Source organism: Anser cygnoides, chromosome 10, assembly GCF_040182565.1.
Source record: "Anser cygnoides isolate HZ-2024a breed goose chromosome 10, Taihu_goose_T2T_genome, whole genome shotgun sequence".
In the NCBI taxonomy this organism is placed as follows: domain Eukaryota; kingdom Metazoa; phylum Chordata; class Aves; order Anseriformes; family Anatidae; genus Anser; species Anser cygnoides.
In genome coordinates this window covers 11,897,397-11,924,149 of record NC_089882.1, presented here as the reverse complement: position 1 = coordinate 11,924,149, position 26,753 = coordinate 11,897,397, and the positions used below count along the sequence as shown (strand labels likewise).

The window sequence follows — 26,753 nt, the reverse complement described above, 5'->3', positions numbered from 1 at the left end:
CCCTAATTCTCCCAGTGCCACAACTGAGGGGAGCCGAACAGCTAACGAGCAGCTCCCTGTTCACCTGCTGAAGCAGGACCTTGCCTCTCCCAAAGAAACAATACAAAAACACACGATATTTGTGATGAAACGATGGCTTTATTAAATTCAGGGAAACTGTCCTAGCCTTTCCCCATGGGATGACAACACTGGGCCATGTGGATTCACGGTAATAGACCTGTTCTGTCAATATCGAAATGCTTCTTTTGCCAGCAGCAGAGATCAAAGCTCAAACGTGACAGAAATATTTGAAGCAGTGGAAACTTATAGTCATGGCTGGATATCCTGGGAGGATTTGCTCTGCAGGAGCAGGGGCTGCTGAATGGCCGAGCTGCTATATATGTCAGGTTAGGTGATCAGCTGGCCCTTTCTGACTCAAATTGTGTGTGTCTGGAATGAGTCCGAACTAGAGAATTACAGGTCTCTAAAGGATGAGGAATATCCATCGAGTACTGTACCTGTTGAATTTGAATGTCACTTCTTCTGGCTTCTGAGAATCATCTTTGGAAAGTGTAAGTTGGGCAAGTCCTTGATTAGTTAAGAGATACGTGGGACAAATATGACAGAAACTAAATAATAATTTCCTGATTTTCCCGAAACCAAGAAATTTCAGCCTAAAAGGAGAAGAAACACCATACTTAACAAACGGAGATGCTGGGATTCTGCTTTCCTCAGCTAAACTGCCCAAAGCTCAGAAACAACTCTCGGGACAAATCTTAACCTTACGAAAATCAATCAGAAAAATACCCCCTACTTCCTAGGGAGCTCAAAATCTGAACTGTTAGACATACAAACTGAAACAGAGACTACGAGTGAAGAGCAGAGCTAAAGCCTCCAGCTGCAAAGATATTATTCCATATATCTAGATGAAAAGTTTGGAGCAGATCTAAGTGCTCGGTCTGGTAGCAGGAGAATCAGCGGTGTGTCTGTGATCTGCCAGCTGGTTCCTCCCCGCTGAAAGTCTCCGCAGACACTTCTTTGCTGCGTAAATACAGCAGTAACCACAGCCCGAGGCATTTCTGCTGGTGGCAGGGGATAAAATAATACAGATCCGCTCAGCTTTCCAAGCCATAGGAGACCTTCCCTCAGCTCCCACGTAGTCTCTGACAATATCTCCAAGTGGGCAGTAACTTGTCAAAGCATGCCAGGCACGAGCCTTGCTTGTTTCCAAGGGCTGTAACGCACACGGGTCACTCAGCCCTTCGTGCCAGTCCCAGCAGGAGCGCACTCACCTGCGTGGGATCAAATTCAGGAGACTGAGCAGGTAATGCACCCGGAGGAACAAACTGCGACTGAGATGGCCATGCCTGCACTGAAGACTCTGAAAACCAACCGAACCCCCCTCAATCAGAATAATCGCTATCAAAAACTAAAGAGCAGCATTCCATGCTCTGCTGGGGCAGCGCATTGCCAGGACACGGCTTACTAGAGCCTGAAGAGCAGCTCATCTGCTTTCCACCTGTTGTGCTGCACAGGGAAAACACATTCTCCTGGGGAGAGGAATCCCAGAAATTCCTCCTTGCACTGGAAACGATCACTCTCTTCTTGTTTTCCACATTTCTCTTTGTTTTGTCTGCAAGTTGTTGCACGCCTCTATTGGAGCATGGCACAGGTAGGAAATTCCTTGTAAGCCTCGGCTGAGCACTGCTGAGCATCTGTTGATTGGGAGCTGAAGAAACCGGGTTAGAGTTTTCTAAATTGAGAGCAACCGTGTATCTGGGAAAGCATTTTTTTCTGGAGCTTCCCAACGCAATAATCCTGTTTGCCCTTACTTGCTTCAGCCCACCGTCAGCACATCTAAAGAGCTCTCCTTTCCTCTTGCTGGGGTATGTTTTCTTCCTCTCCATTATTTTATTCCAAGGGATCCTTCCTGACTTCTGCTTTGCTTTGCTCCCTACAGCTACATTCTCCAGCTCATGGTCTGTGGATGAGTTCCCGTCTCTTTGCCCGGGCACGTTGTTTTGTACAAAAAGGTGGCAAACTTGAGGCTGCCTCTGTTGCGATGGTGTCACATTTTTAAATCCTGTAGTGCTTCTCCTGATCGCCTTCCTCAGAGGAGTTAGCAGAGACACTTCCTGCGGTACGGGGCAGTGTTTCTTCTGACCCTCCCCAAGAAACTGACTGTTAGCACAGCACACGCAGGGATGGGTAGCACAGCTCTGCGGTCCCAGAACAGACCTCACCTCCTGCACAGAAGTATTTTCTCTGTCACACACTGCTCTGGCAAAGGGGCTGACTTTGCCTCCCGCAGCTGTGCTGAGGTCTCTCCCAGGTGTCCCGTCGCCGGTGGGCTGGCTCCCCACGGGCAGGACTCCGTGCTGAGAAGGACCCAAGGAGCTGCAATCCCCCTTGCCTCGGCAGCACGGACAGTGCTCTGTCTCCTGACGTGAGGCACAGCCCTGGCATGTGCCAGGGGAGGTCTGAGAAGAGTCATCCACCATCCGAGGGGGAGCTCTGGCACTGGACATGAACGTGTGCAGCTCAGCTAAGGCACTAGGGAGCTTCAGGGAGCCTAGTTCTTCACACAGCTTCAGGTGCTGATCGCTCAGCTGAGCTGGCAGCGACTCCAGGCTCTCCTTCAGCTGCTGGACACTGGATTTCACATCTGAAATCTCCACGTCTTTCTGGGGAAGCAGTGAGCAGAGCAGAAGCAGTAAACAACACATTAAAAGGTACAATAATAAGATTCACAGAAGAAATTTTTGGTTCTATGCATCGGTCAGATCCCATAGATTGGGTATCAGTCCAAAAATTAGCAATTTGCATCTCCCTGTGTAATACGTATTTCAAACTGTCCCACAAGTGTGGGAGTTTTGGGATTGGGGCACACTCCTAACCTCCTGTGGTGCCCCTCTCGCAGAGCGTTGCCCTCTCATGTGCTGGCATGTCACATCCTTGCCGAAAGCAATTCCTCCAGCAGGGTCTTTGAAAAAAACAGACCACTCTGGGAGGTCTGGAGTTCGCTCTTTTGTCTCTGCCACCCACTTATTCTTCCCTGACCTCTTTTCTCCTCCCTCTGGGAAGCCAAAGGAAGGAGGCACCGCACTTCTGCGAGATGCCCTCCCTTTGCAGGCATCAACTCCTCCAGCAAAGGCACGTGCCAGCGTGAGAAAGCCGTGCTTCATCGTGCGCCTGCCACGACAGGGTACTGTTGGGCTCCAGCCTTACTGACCAGGATTTCATCAGAGCTTACAGCACCGTGAGCAGGCTCTTGGGTAAGCATCAGTCAGCAGCTGGCCTAGAATTAGCATTTTAATATGTCTTTCCCTCTTCATTATAATAGGAGCAGTCTACTTTATAATCCTCTATCTGAAGACAATTTAATATTCAGTTAATATTTTGAAGAAATTGGAGAAATTCAGACAGAAGATTCAGAATAAAAGATTAATTTCTCCACTTACGGCTGCAAGTCTCCTCTCCATCTCCAGCAGCGCCTGCTCCATTTGGCTTTTATCTGTCAGGGCTTTCAGCACCAAGTCACTGTGACTTTGAAGAGCATCTTGCACTAAACAGGGAAATCAATAAAAAACACATTTGGCCTTTCATTTGTAAATGTGAATAAAGTACTATCAATACTATTGCTACTTCCTCCATGGCTTGGCATGAAATACTTCACTGTGCTGTGCAACCAGAGTGATTCGCCAGCTGAGCTCTCCCCAAGCGCCAAGCAATGAACAATAGGGTGCATGTTTAATGCACAGCACTTGAAATTTATAAGATGCTGAGTACAGGCCAAACCTCATTTACTGTGGTCTATTAATACGGCAGCCGGAGATGAAAGGCTACGCGAAGCTGGGGAACTTGGTTGGTTCAAGGCAAGGAAGGACGAGGCTTCATTGTCTGTGAACTGTGCTGGGAGAGGGACCCACATGGGACTGGCTCAGCCCCGTACAACTGACCCTCTTCTGTGGCACAACTGGTCCACGATTTTGTTACACAATTCGCCAGTAATATTAACCTCCCATGTAGCTGCAGTTGTTCTTACTGTAACCACTCATGTGCCCTAACACACGGCATCGCAGGAGCACAGTTTACAGCTTACATGGAGATGAAAAATCCTGAGCAATCTTACAGTAGCCTTCCTTCAAAGCCATACATCACGAAGCACAGAAAGAGACGTTCACTAAACACACCTGGTCTTCCCTTTGGACAGCACAGGGAGGTGCGTGCGGATGATGCGGCTGGGCAGGAACGTTTGCAGGTTGTAACAAAACAGGATGCAAAGCGCTCCTGCAAAAACAAAGCCTTCCCAAGCCAACTGGCCGGGATAACTGAAACTCCGGGTCCCGGACTGCCACTGGGTGCCTGAGAGAGATCCGTGCAAAGCCCGTGTTCCAACAAGTGGCTACAAGAGCTCTGCAATTAATTAATCCTCTTTTTCTCCAAATCCAACATGTTTGATTGACTTTGGTGTCTGCGGCGATAAGAGCCCAGCTGAAGCTGTTCCTGCACGTGGAGCATTTATCTCAGCTCCTCAGGGTGGCTCTTCTCACCCCAGCGAGGCGTGCTCACACGCTGCAGAGCCGCAGAGCGCTCGGGATCTCTTCCCCTCCTGCCCAGCTATTTTCATTAAGCTTGCAGGGACTTAATTATCTCGGTGAGCTCTGCCCTTCTGTCAAACTCTTGATGGAATTGGCCAAAGAGTTAAAAACTATTAGGGAGAGACAGACAGAAAGTACTTGTACAAGCTTTGGTTCTGTAAAAAAAAAAAAAAAATCAGGGACGTTTTTAAAAGGTGCATTTGGGAAGGAAGAAAAGGAAGAGATCTGAGCAATTATGGGCTTACTAGTTTGTTCTCATATTGTCCAAGGTTTTAGGCTAGACCTTAAAGGAAAGAGTAATCAAAGATAGGGAGGAAAATGGAATAAAACGGAACAAGACTTTATAAAAGGCAGATTGTGCCTGACTAATGTAATACCCTGTGATAAGATAGGTGACTTTTTAGACAAAGGCAATGCAGTGCCTTTGTGTAGGCTCAAACAAAGCTTTTCATCATGTAATATGAAAAAAGCTGCGAAAAATTGTGAGGGGCACAAAGCCTCGATTAGAGGGGAAAAAACAGCTCCTGAGAGGGGTGGCAGGAGGGGAAAACGCAGCTCTGGAAGCACCGCTCGTGGGCCAGTCCTGCTTAAATCTGCTGTGGTGACTGGGTGCAGGGGCCAGAAGGGCGCTCAGGCAGCTAGAAGGTGGCACAAAGCAGTGCGCCAGCCCTGGGGCCGCAGACCAGGTGAGATATGGCAGTGCAGTGTGTGGAGGTGCACAAGCTCTGGCTGCCAGGAGCTTCTGTGCAAGCACGGCGTGGCTGGAAGCCCGTGCACAGGCCTGGCCATCTACGTGCAAGGAAAATAGATTGAACTGGGACACGTGCGGAGAAAAGCTACCAGATAATTAAGTGCTTAGATGATAATCTCCTCTTATGAAAGGAGATTGAAAGCATTGGGCTTATTGAGCCTCGTGAAGCAGGGGTGTCTGGTGCTGCAGGGGCTGGCAGGCGCAGCGGGGCCGGTGCTCCAGGGACTGGTGGCTTGTGAGAGCTTCCTCCTACGTGCCGGGGGTTGTTTTATATTCACTTGTCTTCCTCCAAAGCAGCGGTGCTTGGGCACAGAGCACGCTGCTGTCCTCTGGGAGGAGGAACCCTGAGGCTGCCTTGGCCGTGCATCTTCCTCACAGGCCTTCAGTTAACATGCTGCCTGGATGGGGCTCGGGAGCAACTTCTGCACCTCCTCAGCACAGCCATCACCTTGTTCTCCACAGAGCGTGGCTTATTTCTGAGGATTACCTGCACATATTTCAACTAATAAGCAATCTGGTCCTGCAGGCAATTCGGTTGCCCCTGCTTGCTCTCTCTGCTGAATTTAAGCTTCTGCTCTTTTGTTCTGACAGATTTAGATGTTTTTAATACATCAATGGGGGAAAGTTGTGACTTGCAGGATGGGTTTGTAATGGTGGGGTGAATGTTTCAACGGGCCCTCGCAGACTTTGCATCTCCCTGCTTAGACCTGAGGGGTACCTGCAGTCAGAGAGCAGGTTTGGGGAAGGCTGCCAGCCCCTCCATGCCTGCAGTCCTACCAGGAGGACGAAAGCAGCAGTGCCTGAAGCAGGGAACTCCCTCACGTCACTTCAACGTGCTCCAGCTGTATGCAGTGAGGATACAGGAAGGCTTACCTCCACACGCTGCTCTTCCCCGTACGCTAAATTTTAATTCTGAATTATTTTTAAAACTTTCTGATTTCCCTAGCCTGTCTGTTCTTCTACAACATGGTATCCTCGGTCTATAAATAGCACTGCATCCACTGGGCTTGTGATCTGCGTATACGTTTGACTCAGCACAGCATGCTGCAGGCAAGCTACCAACAGCCAGCCTTTTGGATGTGCCTCATTTGTACGTGTAGGAGTATTCTGCAGGAAAAAAAAACACCTCGGTACAGAGGAGAGGCACTCTCCTTCCCTCTCTGGCTTCCACACCAAGGAGTGTTCAGACTTGTCAAACATTATTAAACAAAACAAAAACGGGGGGTTGATCTCGACTGAAAGAAAAAGGCATTGAGGTGGCCGAGCCAGATCACATCAAGGACCCTGTTAGTCAAATCTCTTGTCTTTAAAATGATCAAGAACAGCTGCTTCAGAGAAAGTTCTCTTCAAATAAACCCTGCAGCAGATAGTTATTGAACAACTCAATCATAGAGAAAAAATCTTTACTCGGTTAAGGGGTGGATTATGCATGGGCTTGTGCCTCTCTTCTAAGGTATTTTAGTCTAAACAAAACAGATTTTTACAACCTGGAACATCGCAACGCTTGGATTTGCTGTACCATTGTCTTTGACTGCTACTGGCTTACAGTAATAACATAAGGAATGTGAAATCTGTCAGGAGAGAAATCACTGCAGGCTCTCCGGGTAGGTCCTGCTGGGCCCACCGAGCGAGCCCACCCTGCTGCCCGGTGCTGCGGAGCCTTCCCAGCAAATCCGCCTGCTCTGGGGTGCAGCTGCACTCCCAACAGCTGAAAATTACAGGCTGAGCAGCCGCAGGAGGGAGTGTCGGTCTCCAGCCTAGGCATATTAAACACCAACTGCTTCTGATGCCTATCTACTGTTGTCTCTGCCATCCATCCTGGGGTCGGAATGACAGCACGGAGGCTTTAAATAACACTTTGGGGGGAAGTTGGTCCCCCCGTGCCATGGTGCAGTAGGGGACATGGGAGGTGGTATAAACCTGGTGAGACACAAGCAGAAAAAACGGCTATGGAGTTTGGCGGAGCACTGAGCTTTCTCCATATGCAGTACCAGAGCTGCAGACGTTTAGAACGTCACAGCTGCATCCTGCTTGGGCACACCCAGAGCGGCCGGCTGTCAGGTTTGTCCCTGCTTAGGCTGGGTCCCCTTCCACTGCACAAGAGAAGACCTCTGCAGCAGCAGCCTATGGGGTAAGCAGCCCCCGACCTCTGCCTGCTGCACAGCACGTTGCTGTCCTGTGGCCTGAAGTCCTGAGGTGTCACGCTGGTGGGTTCAGCATTTACCAAGACAACTGCACATCCTCCTGCCATCCATGCCAAGGCCGTCCTGGAGTCTGGTTAAGTTCCTCACCCCAACAACTTTCACTGCCGGTCACTGCATGGCTAGCTATGGGAAAGGCGTTTCTTTTATCAGTCTTCAGCCTTTTGACTTTTCAGTCAATATAAATGCAGAATGTAAGGGGACTGCCTGGGTTTCACAGCCCAGACCACACTGTTCGGAGTAAACACGGCCAGATCACACCAGTACAAGCACAGCGAATTCCCCTGGAAACCTTGCCAGCAACTTACTGGGCCTGGGGAGTCTCCCAGTGAGTCATGTTTGAAAACTGCCCATCAAACACTGGATTTTGTCAGAGAACTGCATCAGCTCGCACCTCTGTTAGGGAAACATTGCACATTTTTTTGCCACCACTGCTGGCAGGAGGGGTAGAAGACTGTTTGTGGTATGCTTGCCGGGAATATGCTCCTCATTTGCGATGAAGTGTTGCAGAGGACATGGCTGTTGTGAGTTGTCACAGCTGGAACTGCCAGATACCAGAAAAGCAAAGCAGTTCGGAGAGGTCTGAGCTGTGAAAATCAGGATTTGTATAAAAAAATAGAAAGCCTTGATATAAATGTGGGTATATAAATGAAAATGAGGATAATAAAAAAATAAATGAGTTAGAGGAGATGAAACCAGAAAGAGTGAGCAAATGGTGATCTGGCAAGTCAACCAGAGAAACTCTACATCAAGTGGAAAAAGAACAGAGGAGACAGGGTCTGCTTGCTTCTTTACATCCCTGTGCACAGCACACTGAGATGTGGGCAAGGAAGAGAGCAGCTGTGCCTCTGTGGAACCTGCTCAGGCAAATGTTCTCTCATCGCCAGTGCCAGACACAGCTCTATCCACTGTGTGCCTGCACATATGGACAGACGCTCAGAAGAGAACATTTTTTATCTTATTGCACAGAGCACGCCAGCCCAACAGCATTTGGAAATGCTTTGGAAATATATTTTGAAAAATATTTTCTGTTTTGTGTGTAGACTCTGCCAAATCTACTTGCTACAAAGGAGGCCTGTGAGACTCCTTACATGCTCCTAATGAAGACAGACTTGATTTCAAGTTATACCTTTCTTTACTTTGCAGAGCCGTTTGAATGTCCTGGCATACGACTTCTGTCTCTGAAGACAGCCTCACCATCCTCTGTATTCATCTTCTGCATGTCAAATCCCCCACTACCAATGATTTAACATCTCCACCTTGTCACCTACAACCCACGGTGCTGTATCATCAACCACCGGTATTCAGTGCTTTATTGGCTCCGAATTTAGTTCTTTATCACCAAATTTAGGAATTTTATACCAGCCTTTTCAAAGGAATTGCCTCAGTTGGGATCTTTTCAAGGCACTACTGCAGGTATTTATGTGGTGGGAACTTAATTATCCATCACTGTGATACCAGTGAAATGGCAGTGTTTATCAGCAATTAACCAGTGACAGATGAACCTCCCAGAAATATAAAAAGAACAACATTGTGGAGCATGTGACGATTTTCATTATATATTCAACATTCTGCAGCATGATACATTACAGAAAGTGCCAATTTTTCTTTTCAATTGCTTTGAAAATCTAGCAGCAGGCACCTCTGGGAGGTTTCTCATTTCATTCAAGGCACATTTATTTAAAATGGTTATGGATAAGAAACAGGACAGCTGAGCAAATGGTATGGAGGGAAGAGGGGGAATTATGAACAATAAATTTGATTTTCAATGCCATGACAACTATTTCTGTGCAAGAGGTATACAAAATTAGGCAAAGCCCTGCCTCAGAGTGGACAAGCTGAGGCAGTGAAGTAATTAGGAGATGGGCAAATGCGTAATAACAGGCTTATTGTGCTGGCTAAAACAGACAGATTCTTGCTTACATTAAGGTCCCACCAAGAGCAGTGGCCAAGCACAGCAAGGGAGTGTTCTTAGCAAAACATGATTGGTATTTCAAACGTACATGCTACCACGGCCTCGTGAAAAATGCACCGGACTCCATTCTTTTCGCCTGAGAAGGCTGCAGTGACTTAAAGGGTATCTGTCAAAGCTGTACTTCATGGAAGCCACATTTTACTGCACAGTAAATATCCTAGTGCTTTTGGGAAGGTCTGTTACCATGAACTCACAAGGTATAATGTGCACTTTGTGCATGTTTTGAAGCTGGGTTCTTGTTCTTGCACAGAGCAGTGCAAGCAGAGAACAGAGTCCTGACAGGGTGTTGATAAAAAATAATGGCAGCATTAAAAATTACTGCACTCTCAAAGGCTCAGATCTAAGCCAAATTAGAAACAATTTCTCCGAAGCACTCTCCCTCAATAAAGACTGCTATGACTAGCCACTTCAGAGACAGAGCTGTTCAAAAGTATTTTACATTATTGGCTTTTTTGGGAGGTCGCCCTTTCATCACGGTAAAAGTGCATCTCATTACTTGCTTCTTACCTAGGAAGAGCAGTACCAATTTTGCTCATACGTAAAATGTAATCACTTCAAGCATTAAAGGGAGGTGGAAAACTTCAAACTAACATGAATATTTGAGAAAGCCTTAAAAACTGAAAGTAGACATTCAGGATTTCAATAACTATCTCATTTTTACTGTGTATTCCATTAGTGTACCAGATATAGTCTAAAAATGCTCATACTCCAGGTGGAACACAAAACCAAAGAGATGCATCTGTCTATACATGCATGGTGTCTAACCATGCAACGCTTGAGTTCTTTGACACAAGAGAGCAGAGCAAAGGTAAATATAACCTAACAAGAATGGAAAAGCAAAGTCCATACTGTGAATAAGTCCTATTTTGCTGTTCTCCCTTATGAGTAGCAGCTGTGAGTGGCATGGCTTGCATAGTTCACCCCAGCTTGGAGACAACATGCGGACATTCAGCAGTTTGACTGTGCCCTCTGCTGTTAACAGAAATACAGAAAGGACTCACGTGTCTTGGAAATGGTTTCTAGATGAACCAAAATGGATTTGTTTCTCGAATTGAACATTTCTTCAAACTTGTCCAAGCACACTTGCAGCTGCAAAAGTGAAGAAAAATGAAAAAAATTAATACATTGACGTTTATTTGTGTGCAAAAACAGCCCAGAATGCCACACAACAATGACTACAATTCACTGCTGCAATAGCCTGAAAATGGACATTTATCTGTCACTTGGAAGAGTTTGTCCATCCATTGGTTGCAACCCCAAAGGGGGTATGGAACGGCTCAAATGTCTCATAAAGTATTGCAGAAATCTTAAATTATTTTGCAATAGAGATATTCATCTCTAAAAAAAAGCATCAATAGCAACATTATTCTAATTATTTATTAAAAGTTATGGGGAGAAGAGACCTTCAACTTCAGACAGTGAGATACGTTTTATTTACTTGTTCTTGAGAGCAAGCTACTTTCTTCAGGCAAGAGGAAAGAAGTTGTATTTGCAGACAGCCAAAGGCTGTTCTTGCTCCCAAGCCCCAGCGAAATTCCATTGCTGACTCTGAGACAGGGCCCTAAAGCCTGTGACCCTAAGGACTAGCCACAAAGAGGATAGCATGTGAAAAAAAAACATTGACAATTGTTGGTCTACAGTATGTAGGTGTTCAAGACAAACAGTATGCCAATTCAAATATCAGCACAGAAAATGAGAGAAAGTGAATGTTCTGCAGCATTTCTAATTCTTCCTTATTCTGGGCTCTGAATTTGAAGTAACTTACCCCTTGAAGCCTGTCGTTGATACTGGAAATAAAGGTGCTTAAAACCTCTCTAAAATGAAACAAAAACAACAGAAGGAATAAAACAGACATGTAACGTTACTGAAGTAGTTAGAAACTGAAAAGATTACAGCAAATGTGAGACATGAAATACTGCAAGGCATAGTGCGGTGCACAATGCAAACACAGAAATGTGCTTACTTCAGCAGACATAACCCTTTGAAGCCACATTACTTGTTTTAGGAAAGCACGGATTCTGCTAGGAAGAGTAAGAAATATATATATATATAGAAATATATATGTATATGTGATATATACACATATATCACATAGAGGTATATACATATTTTTTTAACTCTCCCAGTTCTGGCGTAGCATTTCTGCCTCTCCCAGAAGTTTCCGAAGGCATTTACACATGTTAATACTAACTGTTAGCTGCTGGGGTGTTACCACTGCACTATCTACTCCGGAAGAACCCAGCCGTGGTGGAGGTGATGTGCCAGTTGCTGAGATACATGAGCATTATATTTGGACTAAAATAACTGTGGGAAAAACAGGGAAAAAAAACTGCGGCATCAACAAAGCCCAAGCCAGGAAGAACAAATACTGCAAATCCTTTTCTCCCGAGATTATGCCTGTGGTTTCTGTTATCCACCCTTTTGAGTTGAGCGAGCCTATCAGGAACCAGGCTATATTCATGATTAACCTATCAAACAAAAATGCAAGGACTGTTGCTAAGCAAAGCGATAACCTATTTCCTCTCCGAAGATTCGGGTCATTTTAAATTGATCATTTAGTAATCCAAATTGCAACAAACAGAAAGGTGGAGGCCAGGTAGAGGCTAATCGTGAGAATTAGGCAGGGCTTCTGAAATATTTCTAGCCTTAGGAGAGGAAGATGTTCTTCTAATAGTCAAACTTGTGGGGGATATAAATGGATAAATTACACATTTATCTCTGTAAAGATAATATAGTTATTTATATAAACATGCTTCTAATCTGGGAGTGCATCTGGAGCGCAGAAAGAAGCATAATTAATATAAAGAAGAAATAAAGGATAATTAAGAGTTCTGACTAAACATTCAAAACTGTGTGTCCATTCCTCATAATTCACTTACAAAAATCTTCCTCTTCTCTAATAGGCACCAGAGCATCAGATTTTGCATTATCAGAAGCATAGTGCCCGTTGCAAACGAGAGAGATACACAGTCTGATCTGATTAAAGGCTTTTAACAAAAATGTGTTTCACTTTGGATGTTACATTACAAAATGTACAGAGCTAAGAATTATTTATAGGTGCACTGGGGAGCTTGCCATCTTTCATTTTTGAGATTGAAACCCTTAGCTTAATCCTTAAAGTCCTAGAGGACCTAGAGGTACATTTAATTCTTAACATCTGACAAAGAGCTCATTAACAAATTACACTTGTCTGTTCCCAAAAACACACATACAAAAATCCCGTATACCAGAAAAATTATAGAGATATGTGCAGGTTTATAACATTGTAATCATTGCATCTTCCTCTGCACACAAGTATGCCTGGCAATCTCCTCATTTGTCCTAAATGTAAATGTCATCCTAGGAGTCCCTTTTATACAGTCTATAAAATTTTGAGAAATATGGTCTTTCACAGAGGAAAAAAAAAAAACACAACAAAACCCTTGCTGATTAGATAAAGAAGACAAAGGTAAATTCAGGTTATAGTTTTGTTGTTCCTTGTGGCTTATGGCTGAAAGCGTTACATAACTCTCATCGCAAGTAAACCTTATTCTCTTATCTTGTGACTCTTTCCAATCAGAGATTATCTAAAACCTGAAAAGACACTTTTCTTGGAGAAATCTGCAGCTACGTCATGTATGACTTTCAAGAGGAGAAGGAGGAGCTGCAGGGGATGATAACACATTTCACAGAAAGAATTTGCAATGGATGACTACATACCGATCATATTTGTCCTTTATTTTGTTCTTATTCACTTCAAAATTTTCCAGGACACTTTTCCCTCTTCCTGCACCGAAATTAAGTAAGCCTTTTTCTCTTGTATCTTCATCAAATAACTGTGGTTTTGTTTGGTATTTAGTAAAAATACTGGGCTCGCTCTGTTGCACAAAAGAAAGAAAAATGTTGAAGTATAAAAATAATCAGAACATTAATTATCAAAAACTATTTTTGTACCAAGTGCTTTGCAGACAGAGGGTTCACAGTGATTGGACGTGACAGATTAGATCGGGCGAGGAGATTAAGAATTTGACGAGATTATTGTCCACTTCGTGTGCCTAGTTTGATCGGCTCCCTGTGGAACTGAAACTCAGACTGAATTTCTTCAGACTCAAGGCTTTTCCATCATCCTGACTGTTTTCACTTGGTTGCAATCATCAGCTGCGCAGATTTTTTTTCCCTGTATGCTCAACACAGACACTATAAAATAATTTCAGGGTGCTCCCTGTCCATTAATCTAAAGGAAACCCTATTGAATTTCCTTTTGGGTGACATCATTTGCTGCCATGCGGCAACATCATCAGGCTGTAGCTGTTTTTCACATGCTCTGATATACATTTCAGAACAAGAAAATAACATTAGTATGAAAGCAGTAAAGACCTTCTTCATTCTATACACTTTCCAGACACTTTGTGACCAAAATAGAAATGCCTTTTCCTTAAAACATCAGAAAATGCAAATTTCGTTAAATTGTTTTCTTTCATCCTGAAGAGTGAGTTTCCTTTCCTACATCTGATGAAAAGCCACACATTTAAAGGACAAGATCCTCAGCAAAACACAGGGGACAACAGACAGGATCTGGAACTGAACGGCTGCCTAGGGCCACAGGGCTGGCACGACTGCTCTTTCCTAATCTTTGCTCTCAGGTGTCTTTATTTGGATCTGCTGGTATCTGCTAGTGGTGCAGGAACTATTTTAGTGAGGCTGGTAACATCAGAGGCCACATGCTATAAGAGAAAGATTTTGAGCTTAGAAGCTCTTCATCCAAAGTCATTCAAGCATCTGCCATAACAACAATCCAGCAAGGTAACTTTCAGGAAATTGAATTAAATGCTGAATACCTCTGTCATTCTTGCAGAAAGCTAATAAAGAGAAACACGGTATTGTTCAAAGAGGGAATAGATGAAATATTCTGTCTTAGCTAGCTGGTCGAAAGACATTAGATTGAGAACAATTTCACATTATGTTAGTTATTAAAAAATGCGATCAAAGAAAATATCCCAATAATAGCCATATAAATAAGCTTTTTCACCAACCAGGCTGCTATTCTGTCTAGTTACGGTAAATATGTACTCTTCTTACTGTATCAGCAGATAACTTGATTTCAGCAGGCTCAGCCAATTTTACCACCTGTTTTCAGTATTTTCCATTAATTCAGAGGGTGGCTGTGTGTCTGTGCAGGGCTGAACGGGGGAGCAAGACTCACGTCCTGGGAGTTGTGCTGTCCCAGCTGCGTGCCCAGCTCCAGCGGTGCCGCTGCCGACTGCACGTTCTCCGGGCAGAACTGCGAGCCGAAGAGCAGCTGAGAATCGCTCAGACTCGAGTAGTCGCTGGGAGCATTGCTCCGGACGGAAAACTTGTTAGGCCTGAAACGGGACAGAGTGTGTTGAGTGAATCTTTTTTTTCCCTGAGTGTCACCCAAATAAACCCTTCCCAGCTAGCCTTGACTTTGTGCTATGTTTCTCTCTTTCTGTTCCCCTTCATAGACACAGCTCCTGCCAATTTACCCCCCAGGACTGTGGTACGATGCCAGGTTCCCCCAGGTAAAGGTTTCCCCACCAGCTGTACTGCTTTTTGTGCTGTCAGAGCCTGCCTTCAACTTTTTTTTTGCTGGCAAAGACAGAGACTTCTTCATTTTTCGTATTCCATTGCTCCGCAATTACAAGGTCGGATGAACTGCTTAGGCTAGGTCCACATGTACGAAATACTGGTCCAGGCTTATACTCCCCAAATTAAGCTACCAAAATGCAAGAGCTGTGTTGCTGCCTTTGGTGCTGTTTCTCAGTATCAATAGATGAATTCCTTTCTTCCACCTCATCCACCTGTGCCACTGGACAAAGCCTTACCCCAGCCCCCCTGCAGGAACAAGAATCTCACCATATAACAATTCCTAAAAAGGGTCAAGAAGAAGCAAACTGAATTAATTAAAATCTAAAGGTTTACTAATAAATCACAAGGACTTTCTCCTGATCAGGCCTGGCGGAACAGTGATAAACGGAACGGAATTAGAGATCAAAATTAATGAAAGAGAGTCTTAGGCAGACTCTTCCATAACAAATCATATAACTAAAGTAAAAAAGGGCAGTAGACTAATTCGTGTGTCTAACAAAAGATGATCACCTCAACATTTATTAGCAGTGACGTGTTCGGTTTAATCCCCACTTTTGGAAGGAGCCCAAACACCATACACACAAAAGGGAGAGGGCTTAGTGGGAGCATTTGAACTGCTCAGCCTCCCTCTTCTTCATATAGCGGTGTCAGTGACAATATCATATTAATACTCCTGGCTTTAAGCTCACCGAGAACACCGAGCTGCGGTCAAAAATAGACAGATGAGGAATGAGTTTGTGGATCCTCAAAAAGTCTGATAAGTCTGCCTGAATTCAAAACCTCCCTTGATCTTTCTGCGGGCCCCAAATCTACCAAAAAAGAAATCTGAACATAACTTTTACTAGCACAGCTTCCTGTTTCCATCTCAGCTACACTTTGTACAAAAGAACTCACTTTAAATCTGCAGCCCAGAGTATGTCAGGAAGAGACGTGAGCATGCAGGCTGCCACCACCCCGTGTGGGCAGCACGCTGGTTAGAAATGTAGGTATCACATCCCCTGCACCAGTTTCTAAACCCGTCTGTCTTTTAGGCAAGACAGCTCCCTCTTAATTGAGGAAGGGTTTTTACACTCCCCAAGTGCTTTACTGCCAATACACGGTTCCACGACCCCCTTTGAAAGCGTCTGGTGCACCTGGTGAATGCCACATCCCTGCTGTTTGCTCGGTCCCCTCACGGCACCCGACATCCGAGCACCAGGCTGAATGCAAGGAGCTCCGCTGCTGGCGTTGTGGGGAGCCTTGCAGCTCAGAGGTCTCTGCGAGCTGGGTGACTTCCCAGCCTCACTCTGCGCTCACACCATGACCAAAGAAGGCTGTAGACGGCTCTGGAGCCTCATTTTTCTGTCTGAAGTCCTCTCTTGGTGGTTAGTTTAGGAATGATGGCACTTCTGCAAACTACGGGGGGAGACAAACCAGATGTCTCTCTGAGCACATTCTTTCCCCTGAACAACAGATTTCTTTCTCCCTTGCTAAACGCTGCTGGCAACTGATTCGCTAACAAGGCCATCTGGACAAGGCATCAGCCTGGCCATGCTTCGGCCAGGCCTACCCGTGACAGTGAGATCAGACAACCACGGCTCTCTAGCCACCTGACCATTTCCTTCAGGGCGCTGGGCTTCACGGGTGCGTGACCTGTCCTAAATATAAACCCTTCCTTATAAACAGCGAGGAAGCATTCTAGATATCCAATCCTGGTTAGAAGTCCCTCCTAGGTGATGCAATAGTTTATCTCAGGAGAACTCTTAGCTTTCTGCTAAAACGAGCCATTCCCTGAGTCATTCGGGCATTTGTGCCAAGAGTGCTCCTATGCTGTTTGCACTACTGGATGCACTCAGAGCAAAAAAAAAAAAGATGTAGATATGTAAGACAAGCGCCATCACAAGCTCTTGTCAGCTCCAAAAGTGCTAAATCATACTCTGCCAACCATGGAATGGTTTCTTTTTCCCACCTAATTTAATGCAAGGTATTGCAATACTGGCAACTCCCGACACTTTCTGTAATATGAGCATGACCTCAAAAACCTGCAGCCCTCTGCATATCTGGGGAGTCAGCTAGCTCTTCGTAGTCTCAGTTTCCCTGTTGTCGGTATGAATACCACCCCCCCCAAGAAGTCGGATCTTTTTGGAGCTTCTTGCATTTTTCCGAGTTCCAATCAGCACATCCAAATACTTTGGCATGACCAGATGTGAACATGTCACCTTTTGTTTAAAGGGTCTGCCTGGCCCCCGAATAGCTGTCAGATACAACACTCCAAGAGAAATACAGCACGCAATAAATCCTCTCTTCTTGTGTTCCTAGATGTTTCTAGGTGCATCAACACACTAAAACACGTAACTGTAGTGTCATAGGCCTTATTGGTCTGTAAAAACAATTTTTACTCTGTTGTTTGGATCCATCTTTATGTGCCAACACCAAGCTTTAAGAGTCAGTTGGAAAAGCAAAGTGAGTCTCCTACAATTTCCAAAATAACATTTATTTGTGGTGCTGCTGTGATTTTATTTAGTTCCATCATCCGCCCTGAACCTGTGCCAACATCCCTCCTCTTCTGAAGCTCTGTGGGTGAAGCTCACTTACACCTTCCTGACATGTTTCTTCAAAGTGCAGCAAAAATTCGTTCCCCAAGAAGAAATCTTTTTCTCCTGGTAGCAATCTTGAGCTGTATCAGTGCGATAAAGTTCCTCTTTTCCTGCTTGCTATCAAGAAAATCTCCTAGCCCTTTCTGCTCCTTCTCATTTAGTGACCAGGACTGCATCACAACAAATCCAATTGAAATGCTGGACGTTCCTTTTCACCTGCTCTTCCCCACAGCTTTATTTTATATCTGTAGGAACTGTCTCTAGCTCTACTATGCTGTTCTCGTAGTTACTATTTGCTGCCTCTCAAAGTGTTCAGCAAACAAGCAAGGATCGGCATTTGCTTAGGGTGCAAAGGAGAAACTCTAGCATCCAGGGGGCTTGGAGGAGTTTAAATGAAGGAGTTCTAGTTGCTGCTGCAGCTTCCAGCCATTTACCATCGCTTTGCTGGAAACAGCATCAGCATAACATTATTTTTCTGTTCCCTGTCCTCTGGAACTGAATGACCTGCTTGTTGCAAATTGTTCATTTCATTGTTGCATTTGTATCCTAAAAGGAATCTCTACAAGCAGATTTTGGCACCGACCCTAATGTATTAACCACAACAGGATCCCTATAGGTTATTCAGCTCAGACACTGCCTCCAGTTTCCAGATTTCAGGCTCAAATTCCTTCCGCTCTTGTTTTAATTCCTCAAGGTCATTTTTACTTTCTATGCGCAACTCCATTATTCATTCCAACGTGATTCAATAGCACCCAGACATTCCTCACCTTGGAAACCGCGTTAGCTCTTTTGTCCTGAGCAAGAAGCCAGTAGTCGGAGATTTCTGCGGCACAGCCTTGTTTACTTACACAAAATTTATCCCTGGCCGCATTAGGAATTAGACATCTGGAGGTAATTTTTTTGCCCCCCAGTCTGAAGCTGTCTTCCAGCCTGCATGGTACATTCAGTTTCTAACTCCTCCAAGGCTCAGGGTTCTTACAGCTGCTCGTTCATCGGCGTTGTCTTGGCTGTCTCCTTCATTTTCTGCTAATTCTGGGACCTTAAGGAGACTTCAGAATTTGTGGCTCTGCTATGTGGGATGGAAATTCATGAAATAATGGATCGAGTAAGGCTGTTAAACTTGGAAGATGTTTCTCAACAGCAGAAATATGACGCATAGAGAGCAATGGCCCAAGCAGGCCTCAGCTTACAGCATCCTCTTTGAATGCCTCTTTAATATTTTTATCATGTATTGGCCTTAGATGCTTTCTGGCGGGCTTTCTGCTTCTGATGTCTTTGGAAATAGGTTTATTAGTAGTTTTTATGCCTCTAGCAAGTTACTGCTTTTCACATGAAACAAGAAAATTCTGGTAACTTCAATTTAAAATCATAATATACTGTTTTCTATTTTTACATTTTTAATTATCTTTACTTTCTTAAAAGATACCCTCTCATTTTCAATAGTCTTCTTTACCATGCCATTTAACAGTGTCATTCTGGTACCAGTCCATCCCCAGTCTGATCTGATAGCTTGTAGGCATTAGTTCTATGCTTCAGTATGAGTCTGAATAATGAGGATCTTCAGTATGAGGTCTAAATAATCTCTGTGCCTCAGGCGAACATTTAACCCTTTTGCCTGTCCCTTTACATTTATTTTAACAAGACTTCTTATTTCTATGTCAATATCTTTTTTTGAAATTACACATTTCTGTGGTGGATTTTTGGCTTTTGATGCTCCTGCAGAGATGCTGAGTCCAGTTCATTATTGCCACTTTTACAGCAGCACCACAAGAGTAATATTCTGAACGAGGGTCTTATGCTCAGCTCGAGACCAAGGCAAGATGCACTTCTTCCCTGGGAGTTCCCTGGCCGAGGCGGGTATTTATGGTGCTGAAAATCTAGTTTCAGCGTCATGCCCCAGCGATGCTTACCCGGTCGATATAAAGCTAATTGAAGCATCATTGCTTTTGTGACCGCTATTCTCAGGTCCTCTGTGCTCCTCCTCCATGTTCCCTTCTGGCTGGGCAGTCAGCAGTACAGCTCTAATACAACATTTTCCCTAATTAGGTCTGGCATTTCAATCCACAAAAAATGTGTTGTTTGTCGATACACTTAAATTGACTCAAAGCTTTCTCTGCTGTATAGCTGTCACTTTATTGGCCTCACATCCTCCCACCTTCTTAAATAATTGGCACCCTGATATTACAGTGTCCAACTCGATAACTTTCCTTCCAATGAGTTTCTAGGATCTCTATTATGTCGATACTTGTACATTAAAAACAGGTAAAACGGGGACTCTGGTTCCCCCATCCTATCTCTCAGGCTGCCAGCAGTCACAGAGAAGATTATGTGTGTTTGACAGACAGATTATGAATAAAACCCCAAGTCCCCAGTCTGCTGTGAGACGCAGACAGAAAGGAGGTACAAGAGGTGACGGTTCAGAGCAATCTTGGGCTTCTGCAGAAACTCTGTCATGACCTTATCACATCACTGGAGCTCTGCGTTTCTTATGGACCTGGTGGCAGCTGCTCTCAAAAGTAACACCCTGCCTCAAACGTGCAAAGAACTAACAGAGTGAGCCGTACCCTGCCAAGACTATATGCTGATTGCATGTTGCATCTTAGAAGCTCTCTTAAAGACAGTATTCTGCAGTTTATACATCATATCCTGCTGTAGTGAGAAAAGTATCTAGTAACAGGAGAAGAGAGCTGGGAGAAGTAATTAACACATTTTCCCCCCATCTCAAATACATGCACATACTCCTATGAATGACTTTTTTTTTTTTTTCCTTAGAAAAAGTTATTTGCTGTCTGAGAACCTTATCCTTCATCTTAACTCTTCCAAAAGCCCAGCTGCATTTTCAGTAATGTTTCATGACCTATTGGACCCTCTCAACTCATTTGAAAAAAACGTGGAGTGCTGAGGAGTAGGTGTTAAAATCTTGTCTGTGTTTTTCTCCTGCATTAATAAAATAGTTAAAAGGGAAGATCTGGTAGCTGACAGGACACTTTGGAGGAGGAAGGAATTCAAACAATCCCCTTCCAAACAGGCACCAGTACTTCTTCTACTCATTTCCTTTTATATTGCACAACTCCACAGAATGCTTTATATATATATATATAAATTATGTATATATTATATATACACATACAGACATTCACAACCAAATTTCCCCCAGTTCAGCCTCTGACCAGAATAAAAGTTGCAGGTTTCCAAACCACTGAGACATAACTTCTTAATTCAATTAAAAAATTATGTAAAAAAATCTGCAGGTACCAAGAAGACAATAGAATTATGCAATGCATGTTTATAAAGGCTAGATCATGACAGATATAAACACACTTTTCTCTGAATTGGCTCCCCTTTGACCCTCGCATCTGTGCAAAATTCAATTAATTCATAGGTATATGACAAGCACTTTTATAACGGGAAAGGAAACTGCTATTATGCTTTCATTATCATCCATCATCATGGTAACATCAGGCCACATCAGAGACAGTATGACTAAAATCTTGAGTTTGAACAACAGTTAGTTATATAAGTGGGTTATTTAACTACCAGAGGATCAGACAACCAAATTCATCAATTAGCTTCCCCAGAATTAAACAAGAGATAAATCTGGCTCTATTTTTAGCCAAGTCATGCAAAGAGTGATACTCTGCTATATAAAAACGTAGCATGTCTTAGCATTTGCTCTCCAGATGTTTAATATAAGTAATATTTGTTGTTTCATTGTATATTACAGATGTGGAGACTTCTAGCTGCTCTTTGACTTCTGCTGGGAAAAAAGATCAGCCATGCATATAAATGCAGTATATGGAATAATTTTAGTTACATAATGTGTAATGATATTGCAAATTATGATTCATTTTATCTATCTTTTACACAAGGCAAGAAGGGAACATTTAACTTATCTAATTAGACATGTTGCATAAGATAGGCCATAGGACTTTCCTGAATAAATTCCTGCTTGAAGCACAGAATAGCTTTTAGCAGAGCATCCAGTGTTGATTTTTAAATTCCCTACAATGGTAAATCTATCACAGTGTTTAGTAGGCTGAGAGTATGCAGATACAAACAGAATCACAGAACAGGTTAATTAAGCATAATTCACCAGACCATGACTAACTGCAGATCAATTCTAGATAGATTTCTTTCCGTTCCCTCAGGTGTCCCGTGCCTGTGCCTCCCCCCACGCCCCCACCCCTTCTTTTGGCAGTACAGTGACCATGCAATTGTGGCAGAGTCTCCAACAAGTCTCTAGAAACAGAAAGCTACAACAAAATGGTGGCTCCTGCTTTTCCAGCTGCCAGATCATCTCCTAGGTTATGTATCTTGGAAAGGTTCTGTCTCTGCCTACCCTAGACCAGGACAAGAGAACAGCCTTAAAATCACCAGAAAGTTAGGAAGCAGGGCAGGCATAATGGCTGTTTCTCTTAATCAGCATATCCCATGTTTGAACCAAACCGAACCACGTTTCACTGTATTGCACCATATTTGCAGGAGTGCCACTTAGCGCAGGAAATATAACCTGCTGTTCCTCAGGATGCCTCTGGTTATAGAATTCGAACCCAACTAAGTGGACCACTAAAATGTTTGAGTAAATGTTATTAAACACCCAAAACATTGATAATCCCAAGAATGTTTTACATTGGCAGTGCAAGACCTTCAAAATATGTTGTACTATAACCTGTCACATGTCAGGATGAGGTTCCTTGTATTTACAATTTCCTTATAATCTTAAGAGAGGCTGTTGTACTTAACAGGCTTTGTGGTATAAACTGCGCACACTGGGAATCACACAGATCAAACACACACGGCGTGCAATTAGTGCATGTAGCAAGAAAGCACATTTTAGTATACCACTTACATGCGTTTTACTGCAAACTCACGGGGTAGCGACCCTGAGCAAAACACAGCCCATCCCGATGGCTCCAGTGTGATAAGCACAGAAATGGTGAAAACATACAGCACTTACCCAGAGGCTGTTGGAGTGCTGAGCATCTCCTTGATGTTCCAGACGTTAAAATTCATTTTTTCAAGATTGACTGTTAGAAAGGAAAAATACAAGATCTGTCAATTGCCTGTGTCAGAATAAAACCACCCACAGGGCCACCAGCTGCACCCTGATGGCGGCAGCACCCCACCGGCCTCGTCGCCTTGCAGCCAGGGCATTTTTGGGGCTGGGAGTGAGGGAAGGCTTCCCCTGGGCCCTGTCCCCATGGGACTCATGTACTGCCCGAGCTAGGGGCAGTTTGTGCATGTTTCCTCCCTCATCGCTCCCTCTCCGGACATCCCTCCCCACTCCCCGGGCATGCATGGCCTCCTCCCTCCTACCCGGTGTTTGCAATGTCACGGTGCTGCCCACACTCTGCCAGTAACACTGCAAGGAGGAGAAGTAAGAAAAAGAGTTACAGCCCCCTTAGGACGGCGCACACCAGCTGCAAGGGGAGCTGAGAGGCACCTGCAGCCCCAGGGAGGCCCAGCCAACATGGCTGACGTGGCCGACGTGGCCACCCTGGGGCTAGGCCTGGCGGCTCCCTGCAGGGCCGGGGTGCAGCCAGCATCTAGGTGGGGGGCTCGGGGGTCCCCCCTGATCTGGGCTGTCCCCAGGCAGATGGGGGGGCACCCCTGTTCTGGGTGAAGGGGGTGCTTGGGGCTCAGTGCCCCTGGGCTGGTCCCTAATGGCAGCCATAGCACACCAGGTGGCTTCGTGCCCAGGGGCTGTGCGGTCTCTTGTGTCAACAGTGCTCTCAGAAATGCAGAACGGCTTAATTTTACCCACTAGTATGACAGAAATAACCCATGATCTAAACATGCCCCGGAGAAAGATTCTCAAATATGGTTTTACTGGAATTTTTTCATTGCACGTCAGTATCCTCCTCATCTTCGGGAATGGAAAATGGGCATGCTTACTTGCCTGTTTTTTTCCCTTTAATTCAAAGTATTTTTAATGCTGGTTAAACTGTTTGGTTGTCAGTTTTGAAGATGCTCCGTAAGCACTAAACCACTGCAGAAATAAGGCTGCTGTAAATTTACAGATAGATTAGAGAAGCTCATCACATCCCCTTCACGCTCCTCCTGCCTGGAGAGCAACTTTTAGTGTTAACAGCAGCCTGGAGCTCCGAGGTGTCAAAACAATGCCTGTGTTGTGTGTCATCCCGAACAACAGCAACGTTGATGTATATATCTGTTTTCCTTAACAAATCCTGCAGAACTGAAGCTTTCACTTAAATAATTCTGGACTTTTACCCATAACAGACTTCTTGGAGCAACTCTGCTGCTTGTTTTTGCTTGTAAATACAGGGCTACATCTGGTATAAATAGCTCGAATTTATCTCCACGGCTTGTTAACTCTCAACTGTGTGATGATCCAGTGGTGGAAAGATTTTCTAGGACTGAAGCGGAGAATTGCAGGCTGTCTGTGCTCCCACTGAAGTGATCTGATAATGGCCAAGCTGTCAAAGGCTTGAAGCCTAACCTTCCTCCAGAGAGCGCTGCTGTGGGGGACACCTGTGGCTATGGCACTGGTTGAGTGAATAAAGGCTTTGCTCTGCTTTGTACAGCTCAGGTGTACAGACTAACACCCAGTTCTGCTATCACTGCACTGAGGTCGAATTCAGACCTGTATCACAAGTGGTGGTTTTCTGTCCTTTTATTGTTCATAATTGGAAAGTCTAGAACTCCTTTCATAGGAGACCACAGCGCCCTGTATCCACTTACAGCACTTCCACTGGTATTAGGAAAGGATTTGTTGGTACTTTGTGCACCAGCTATAGGACTTGGCACCCGCTCGGTGCATTATTTTAAGTTATTATGCAGAGCTATTCATATTTCTGATGTGGCTGGAGCTTTCTGGTTTGAGTGTCTACTGAGTTTGTGGAACATGATAAATGAGATTTTGTATTTCCATCTCCCCAACAGCAGAAAGAAATTTCTATAAGGAAACACATTTTTTTAATTATAGGTTTGACAGCTAACTCCAGTCCCAGTCTCCCCCCGTCTGTAGCAGAGCTCTGTGGAGATCAGCAGTGTTGCCTGGTGCTGGCTTGTAGCAACAGCTTCTAGCATTAGGGAATTTGGCCAGATTCTTGAAGGTTTTCATTTAGTAAAAATTAAAAGAACATGCCAGGAGATAGACAGCAATATATCTTGTACATTCCTCAACTGTTTTTCTTTCATTCGTTAGCATTTCATTAGCAGCTCACACGAGCTCTTCAGTTAATAATTTGTCAGTCTTAAGCGCAACCAAGGCCATCGTTCGTTTTGCCTTTTTGCCTGAAGATTTCTCCTTCCATCCCAAGATGTCCTTGGCTATTGTCCTGGCCACTCTCTTCCCCTAATTTGGATGGGATCTGGGTCTAGTGCCCAAAAGCGAAGATAGAAAAGAATGAGCAATCCAAACTTTTAGAATAGGTCACGGATTTTTCTGTTTATCTCAAGTGAAACAGTCAAGCCAAATGGAGCTGGAGTGGGTGGATGTGTCCCAACCCCCCCAAAATGTGCAGGAGGTAAGAGTGCTAATAAAAGAGAGGAGAAGCTCTCTGCAGGGCAGGGGCTGCTGGCCCCCCCAGGCTGGCACCATTGCCGCTGGAAATGTCACCGCAGCAGGGACACATGACAGTGAGGTGCTCCTAAGCCATGGTTTCCCCCTCTCACAGCTGGCACAGTCTTGCTTTTGGAAAAATCAGTGCCAGGCACCGGCGCCCGCTGCACAGCCCCCTGTCACTGGAAGGGAAGGCTGCAGAGGAGGTGCGCAGGACTGTCAGCGTGCTGGTGACTCAGCGCCTGATTTATCCTGTCCATGCGATGCTTCCACGGGACAAGCTCATTAATCAGGTCTGCGTCTCCAATGCAACTCCATGATTTAGGGTCCCACACAACAAAAGTTGTGGCGAGAGTGAAGTTCATACGAGCCTCGGCGGCTTCTGGAAAGGGCTGGCAGGCTGGGGAGAGGTACCACGGCTGTCCCTTCCCTGCACTCCTGGAAGAAAAAGCCCACCAGGGCCAAGCTTGTCGGGGGGGGGGGCATTGTGAAAATAGGACGCTGCTGCAATATTCACAGGAGAGGGCCAGAGCCCCCACATGCTGTGCTTGGAGGATGGGATCTCTCTTTCCAGCCCCCAGACCTCCCAGCACGGCGCAAGCTGCTGACTTTGTCCGGCTGCCAGCGCATGCCCCCCGCTGCTGAGCCACGGCTCAATCACGCATTCAGGGCCCCCTGCTGATCCTGCTTCTGGCACAGCTGTGGTTTCTATGGCAACTCCAGAGGTGGATGCAGGGATACTCCAGCCGAGGTACCAGGTATCCCAGGATATTCTTCCCGAAACAGAGGCAAGCAGCTCCTCTCTGACCCATGCCCAGCATTTCCTATGCAGTGCCCCGGCACATGGCACAGCCGGCCACGGCACTGCTCTGGCTGCTGTCGCGCTCTGCGGCGCCTCGGCCGCCCGTTTCCCCCCGTGCTACCCACCCGAGGATCGCACCGTCCGTCGTCTCCGAAAGGTCAGGCATTCACACTTGATATTTACCCGGACCTGTGAGATCTTTCTAATGTCATCTCATTAGGACTGAATCCCTCGGCTGTGTCTGCGGCCGCTGCTCTGTGCTGTGGGGTGCGTGACTTTGCATGGAGCTAAAAGCAATGAGGCTCAGGCAGGACCACGGTGCTGAGCGACCTGGGACATCGGTCCCCACACCCATCTCGCCATGCGCCCCTGAATGACACCCGCAGACGTCACCAGCACTGAGCTTACCTTCCCGTCCTGATGCCAGTAAGTGGGAAATGTGGTGTTCCTCCTTCCCCAGGCACCAGACCATACTCCAGCCAGTGTGCTGGTGCTATGCTGACACCACGGGCTCCGGAGCAGCCACCCCAGGCAACCCAGGCAGCTGGCAGCCAGGTCAGGAGCAGCTGGAGGAGCACCCCAAGCTGGGCAGCAGGGTGGGAGTCCCGTGGGTAGCAGGAGACAGGGACCTCTTTTCTCATGTAGGAGACGTCTCTTCTCTTGCCAAGCCTCTTATTTCCCAGCAGCATTTTCCCAGGGTCTTCCAGCAGCCACCTCCATCCCGTCCTCTCTCGCGCTCCAGCTCCCTCTGATAAAA

The 26,753-nt window shown here is 45.4% G+C and overlaps 1 protein-coding gene across 1 annotated transcript; it reads right to left on the bottom strand.

The window, feature by feature from the left end:
• Positions 1 to 124: 124 nt before the first annotated feature.
• On the bottom strand, positions 125 to 26,753 carry IHO1 (interactor of HORMAD1 1). The gene is made up of 9 exons (XM_013194013.3): positions 26,405 to 26,753; positions 22,986 to 25,632; positions 22,627 to 22,696; positions 14,690 to 14,849; positions 13,207 to 13,364; positions 11,273 to 11,321; positions 10,509 to 10,596; positions 3,441 to 3,544; positions 125 to 2,663 (listed from the first exon to the last, which is right to left on the bottom strand). Exons 3-9 carry the CDS (start codon positions 22,680 to 22,682, stop codon positions 1,383 to 1,385), a joined length of 1,896 nt encoding a protein of 631 aa, XP_013049467.2. The 5' UTR covers positions 22,683 to 22,696; positions 22,986 to 25,632; positions 26,405 to 26,753; the 3' UTR covers positions 125 to 1,382.